A 7,170-nucleotide genomic window follows, 5' to 3' on the forward strand; every position below is an offset into this window, starting at 1 on the left:
TTTATATGAAATGGTCCCAAATAGGCAAATCCATAGAGAAAGAAAGTAGATCAGTGGTTGCCTAGAGGTGGAGGTTTGTGTATGACTGCTGATGGGTGATGAAGATGTCCTAAAATTATCTTGATGTTTGTGCAATCCTGTGAATAAACTAATAACTATTGAATTGTCCACTTTAAATGAGTGAGTGCATTGTATAATATGTGAATTATGTATCAGCAGAGCTATTGACAATTACCCCTCCCCTCACAAAAAAAAGTACAGTGATAATGCAGAATTTCAAACTGAGGCACTGAAAGGAGAGTTAAATACATAGTTATGCATGGTTATACCTTGGATTGCCAGATCTTCTTTCCTCTCTTCTTTTGTAAACAACTATAAAGATTTTTCTATTCTGCATAACTACTTCAAGATTCATTTTTAAAGTATGAGATTCTGATATGATTATTCACTTGGGCTCTCCAGTATTCAAAATAATCATAATTTTAGACTCTAATATATAGCCTAATGTGATGCAGATGCAGTTTGAATGATTATGACTAAAGTATCAAGAATTTTCCTTGTTGGGATTGTTTTTTAATATTACTGTATTTTGTAATGTCATGATGCTGATTTTAAAACTTTCTAACTGGTAACTTTTTTCTCCCCCTCCCCTCTTCTTCTTTTCCCCCAATACACATTTCATCTTGTCTTCATTCAGAGGAATGCAGTAGCATGGATAGTTGATGGCGAATTTGGAGCAGACGACTTCTGTTTAACTTAAAATTAGTCGTATTTTAATGGCTTGGGATTTGGTGCAAACAAACATGATTGATAGCTGGACAGACATGCTCGTCATGAAAAAAAGAACCATTTCTGAAGCCCGATTGGGGCCAAACATTTACACCTTGCTTCATAGTAACCAGTTGAGATGAAGCACGTCGTTAGAACGTTGTCGGACACCATGTTGAATTATCCCCCCATCGGTTGTGAAGAACTGTGCTACATTCAGGCTTACCCATTGAACTCAGTATATATATTTTTTTCCCTCCTGCCTTTTGTCTGGCAGGATACCATTCTTGTTGCTCTTCTGTGTAATGAAGTTTAAATGCTTGTTTGGAAAACTTTATTTAACAGTTTAGAAGGCTTGATAGAAAGAGTGCATTAGTCTGAAGAGTACACATTGGATAGGAAAGAATTTCCTTCTTCTGTTTCTCCAAATCTTTCCGCCTTATTTAGCTTGAGATCTTTGCAGCTTGGTTCATGGATTCTAGCCTTGCCCGTTGCGCAGTATATACTGATCCAGATGATAAACCAGTGAACTATGTCAAAAGCACTCTCAATATTACATTTGACAAAAAGTTTTGTACTTTTCACATAGCTTGTTGCCCCGTAAAAGGGTTAACAGCACAATTTTTTAAAAATAAATTAAGAAGTATTTATAGGATTAAAGTGACTTCATTTGTATACATTTGGAATCTAAACCAGCTTAAAAGAGTTTCCTCTGTGACTTAGATACGCAGTATAACTGATGCTCTTCTGGAATACCACCTGAGACATGGTCAGAAACAGTGCTTGGAAGGACATTACACAGGAGATTCAGAGTAGTGCTTTGAAGATTTTCCCCCTTTTGTTTTACTCCTGAATCAACATCAGTACCTGATCTTGAAGAAACTCAAGATTCAAAAAGAGAATTTTAAATTTATACCAACGTGAGAGATCAGTAGTCAGTTTAGGTTTTCAACAAAGCTTGTTTCAGGCTGTTCTCAGCTTGGGAAATCATTTTGGTGTGATGTAGCAAGAGAGAAGTCAGCAGATATAAGCACTTTGGAAGTTTATGGTATAATTGAGCTTGTTAGAAGAATTCAGCAGGTTATAAACATACTTAAACTGGGTTTAAACCTCATAGTCATTTCTCTTAATTGCCCTTAATATTTTGACATAGGGGATACATAAATTTAAAGAATATCTCAGTTTTTCAGATATTGCCATACTGAACCTCATTCTAAACTGGTGCTGTGGATAGTCGTCTCCTCCCCTCCCCTTTTAGTTTAAGGAAAGGTTTCCTTCGGAAAAGCACTTTTAATTTTGAGAATTTCACGTTTAAAATAAGCCAAAAGCCTGATGTTCACATTGTGCTTTTAAATCCCGTAACAGCTGAATACAACACACTTAGTCTCCTTTGAAATTCCCTCCCGCTTTCAGCAGAGGATAAGTGATAGTGACCACAGCTGTTCTGTTGGGACGAGGAATAGGAGTACCCCCAAAACAAGATTCTAGTGAAGACAAAGTCTTGTACTGTTTCCCTCTAGGCCCAGTCAAGTCTATAATATATTATTTCCATAAGCAGACTCCTTCAGGATCCACAAAGAAGGGAAAGGCTTGGATGTCAGGAGTTCTTCTGTCGGGGGGTGGGGGGCAGGGGAATGGTAGCAGGGAGAAATGGGAAAAGTCAGGGAAGGGGAGAAGAAAGAAAAACACAATTGGCCTTAAACTAGCACGGATTCTCCCAAAAGCTCATAGTAAGAGAAAATGACAGATCGTGGTCAGCAGATTATTTTATCAAATTGGTAATGTAAAAGATTTCTTTAAGCTCCATTTTGCAGAGACCACCACTTAGAGAATCAAGAATTCCTGTTTTGATACTTCTAAGTTAAAATAACTATATGTTACAGTTTATCTGGTACTTCATTTTTCTTAACTAAAATTACTTTTTACTTTAAGCTTGAATAAAATCTTCATTGGTAACTGTATATAATTAAGTGGCAACTTCTCTTTACCTCAGTACAGTTAAATCCATTCATATTTTAAGTGATTGATGTATACCCTGAAGCCGTTAATACACCCCAGTCTCTACAGTAACATCACTAACAAAAGGTGGGCATAGAAACTCTACAGCTGTTTACAAATTTGGTTACAGTGTGCCATGGTACATTTGTAACGTTCACTGAGATTTGTGCCCATTCAGGGGCAGTTTGGCACTCAGAGTCTACTGTTCTTCACCCAGCCACCCCTAGATCTGAGTTTTCAGAGTGCTTCTGAAGTACAGTTAAAAACACTAAAAAAGTGGAGTAAAAGTGAGGCACATTTTACAAGAACATAACTCCATTAAAATGGAGTAACAACTATGCAAAGGTTTCTATAGCAGCTAGGTGAGTTTGTTTTCCAAGTCTGTCTTAACTGGCAACTTCCTGTGTTTACTGGTACTTTGCTGTGCCAATTTGCTGTAAACATCGATTTCATGCTTTTGCTGTGCAGTGACAGTGCCAGAAAGGTGAAATAAACGAAACCTAGGGTTTTATGGTATAAAGAGCCTGATAGCAGACGGTCTAACTCAGCTCTGTGAACACTTCTGATAGTGCTGTAGTCTCTAATACAGGCTTAAGGCGAGAATGTATGAGTGAGAATACTATCAAGCCAGCTACAAGATACTAACAAATGTGTAAATTGAAAAGTACCAATACTTTTTGCACATAGATCAAAATAGACTGGAGATATTTGGCTCCAAAAATCAGGTTAGTAGGCTCATTTCCATGTGCTTAAAAATGTTTTTGTTATTATTCATTGATTAAGGGCTGGAGCAAGTATGAAATGTCTTTTTCCTCCAAATAATTGGTTATTACTAGAACAGTGTTGGATTTGGGGGATTCCTAAGATTGGTGTGTGGGTGGTGAATTACAGTGGGGGATTAGCTGGGAGGGATGACAAAGCTTCAGTTTTGGTTTTTGTATTTTATTAGTGTTTGTGCTAGTTATATTTCTGTTATTCTTACTGACCAGATAAATGTGTTACATTTAAACCAGGTAAGTAGTTTAAACAAAGGAAATTTTATTTGCAAATGTCCCTACAAATTGGCCCATTTTAGTGGGTGGGAGAACAAAAAAGGGATTACCTGACTTTAAAAATAAACTAAAACAAGTTGAAAGGAAAAAAATCAGTTTTCGTCAGTATTTTAAGCTGAGATCAACGCTGGTAGTAATAATGGTGATTTTTATTATTAGGCGTGTTCTCCCTCTAGAGTGGCATTCCATGACATTAATAGAAAACCCTTTTTTCCCCACCCCTCCCCATCTTGAAATTTTCTTTTTTAGGATGTTGGTTCCTGCACACAAGAACTGACCCTATCACCTCTGCTCACAGTGGTAAATATATCTATCGTACATCTCTTGAAAGGGAAATATCCATGTCAGTTTCTTTCACAGCAGAAGAATGGCTACTTTTGAATGGGGAGGAAAGAAGACCTTTTTCTTAATATCCTTTTTGTCCCATCTCTAAAATGTATAAATATCTTGATATAGTTTTGATTTCTCATTTGGATTTTAGCAACTCTTTTGGGGTTGTTCTCCAAAATATTACTTCCATTTCAAAAACCATATCTGATTTAATATAACTGCTAACTTTAAAAGAAGAGGTGAATTTGCATTTACACTAAGACACTTTCTAAAAACAGGGTGAACTTAATTAAAAATTTTCAGTATTGTTAAGCTATTGTTATAGTAGCTGCCCTATAGTTGCAAAAACAAAAACTATAAAAACCCATCCCCTATCTACTTAATCCAGATAGCCTGGATTTAATGAAACGAATAGTATAAAAGTGTGTGTGTGTGTGTGTATGTGTGTGTGTGGTGTCTGTATGAAAGAGAGAGAGTACTTAATTCACAAAAAGTCCTGGAAACAGCTGTTCTAGGTTCTTGCCAATTTTACCAGAAGTCTTGTGCACATGTGAAGTACCCTCTCTGAATTTGAGGTTTGGTTAATACTGGTATATTTTTCTAAGATTGAAATTGTATCCCCATCTTTAACTTAAACATTTCATCATCAGGGTCAATGTGCTAAAAACCGAATTGGAACATTTTTAGGCACAGATGGAAAAAAATGTTATTGGCTCCTTGAAAATGTGTGTGTGTGGCGAGGGGAATAGATCCACAAAAGCATGTATGTACTTACAAACCAAGCTGTAGAGATCAAGAAAAGAACTTAAGTGTTGATCTCAAGATTTCTAAATTGTCAAGATTTACATGGCATTGTGGTGGAACTAGTTAACACTTAGAGCTTTTGGTATGTAATAACTATTTGCTATGGACTGATTAAATGTTTCAAAGGATTGTGTTCTTAAATTTGGGGGGTTTTGTGGTTTTTTTTTAACTGCCTCAGATTATGTTTAGTAGTTTAAATTTCTTTGCTTTATTATTTCATTAAAGCATAAAAAACTTCAGGTCTCTGATATATTTATTTTCACTTGTTCTACTAATTATTTACAAAACACCCTATGTTAACTTTTATTTTATAAATGTGTAGTATATTAAATGTCTTTAAATTTTTGTTCAATTGAAACTACATTAACTTTGATTTGCTTTACTGAGTTTTTTTTAAATACACTTTTTCCATGTCGGTGCATAGCACTTAATCGTTTGTACTCCCTTTCAATCCAATAAACAGAATGAATAATTAAGTAATTGTTCCTGTGTTAAATCTCCTAATAGTCATTAATCTGAGTTTTTAAATTGTTTTACCTAATAGAATTGATTTGCTAAATTTGACATCCATAGATTTACCTGGAGTTTTTTAAGCAGTGTCTAAGGAAGCATTCCTTTGCCAGTTGAGGTATCTTTTTAAAGAGCTGTTTTGTGTAATCATGGGTTAATTTAGAAAAATTTAAGGAAGACTTGAATTTTAAAGGGATCACATGCTGCATATTGTTCAAAAATATTACTGTATCTGAAATTATGCATTTAGCCAGTGGATATGCTGACAAGGAGAGAAAATATATTTCCAGTTTGAAATTAAAATTTATTTCACAATGAATAATCATATAGTTCTTTAAAAGATCCCTTGGAAAAAGCATTCAGTGTATACAAACCTATATAGTACATTAGTATTTATGAAAGAAAGGAAAAGAAAGCCAGTTGCCCCACCAAGGTGAATTATAGAAGTAGGCTTTAAGATTTTTCCTGCTAAGAGTTCTGCACAGTGAGAGGAAGTTCAGATGTGAAAAACTAGTATTGGCAGACAGTGGAGAGAGTCAGCTTACGACAGCAGATCCACTAATAAAGCAGAGAGAGTAGTGCTTCCACACTCACTGCTTTTAAAGTTATGGTTTGCCCATTAACAGGTAAGAGAAATGTCCCTTCTACTTGGATTCTTTAAGTACAGCTATACTTAGGAGATTTAGTTGAGATTATTTGTCTATATTTAAAGTTTCGTGCCAGATACCAGCACCAGGTATAGAAAAGTTCCCAACCCTAGTAAACCTGAGTATAAAGTTGTATTTTTAAAACACAATTCAACTCCCTTCCACTTAAGCAAAAGAAAAGTTGATGGTCTTTACATTATTTCATGACTTCTACTTGAATTTTTTTTTTTCAGAAAAAACCCTTAAAGAGCATTCAACAATGACCCCATCATCCTGTCACTACTCCCAAGGATCTTTAGTGTCTGTCATTGATTTCGTGGCAGTGAACTCTCCCTCAAACCTAATCAATTAGCGTGCTTAACATGAGCTTGCTGTGTATGAAACAGTATAATCACGTAGTTAACAAAATATTAAATCGTCATGTAATTTATAGCTATTGCTGGAAACTGAAGAACAAATAATAAATTTCTAATCAAGTCTTAATTTCCTTTTCTGATGTGAGGATTGGTCTTTGGTCAGTGCATTACATTGATGCAACTGGAGTCCATATACAATTTTAAGACTTTTTCTTTTATAGCCTCAGGAAAGACATCTTATTTGGAACATAATTAGCCATGGTGATAGACCATATCTAGAATTCAAATGAACATGCTAATTGTTCTTTTAAGTCCTCCTGTGTGGTGGCTTTTTCCTCATTTTGAATATAGTTTAAAAATGCAGCTACACATTGAATTGGTAGTTGTACGCCAAATAGTTTCAAATAGTGAATCACTTTCCCTCATCCTCCATGTGGAAAAACAGCAGTTTGTGGCCTAATTCAGAAAAGAGGTCTTGATTTTATTATAAATGAAAAAAACTTCAAAAAAGTTCTTTTACACTATGTTTAAATAGGCTCTTTTTCCCCATTAATGGGTTTGCATGAAAAAATTCAGTAAGATTTTACTTCTGTGTCCACAAAGAACTGATATTAATCAACTAATATGGTTTTAATTTCCTTTTTCTTTCTATACTTCCTTCTAGTAAATATGTAATTGGAGTGTTTATTGGGTACCAGGCAGTTT

The 7,170-nt window shown here is 35.0% G+C and overlaps 1 protein-coding gene across 2 annotated transcripts in view; it reads left to right on the forward strand.

Annotated features, from left to right (window-relative positions):
* The window catches only part of WDR26 (WD repeat domain 26), a 38,329-nt gene extending 33,138 nt beyond the window's left edge, over positions 1-5,191 (forward strand). For both annotated transcript variants that reach the window (XM_031438443.2, XM_010992677.3), the window contains exon 14: positions 698-5,191. In XM_031438443.2, the coding sequence (XP_031294303.1) occupies positions 698-723 (26 nt within the window). In that variant the 3' untranslated portion in view covers positions 724-5,191. The remainder of the gene's footprint in view (positions 1-697) is intronic.
* Positions 5,192-7,170: the final 1,979 nt, after the last annotated feature.

This window comes from Camelus dromedarius, chromosome 21 (assembly GCF_036321535.1).
Source record: "Camelus dromedarius isolate mCamDro1 chromosome 21, mCamDro1.pat, whole genome shotgun sequence".
NCBI classification, from domain to species: domain Eukaryota; kingdom Metazoa; phylum Chordata; class Mammalia; order Artiodactyla; family Camelidae; genus Camelus; species Camelus dromedarius.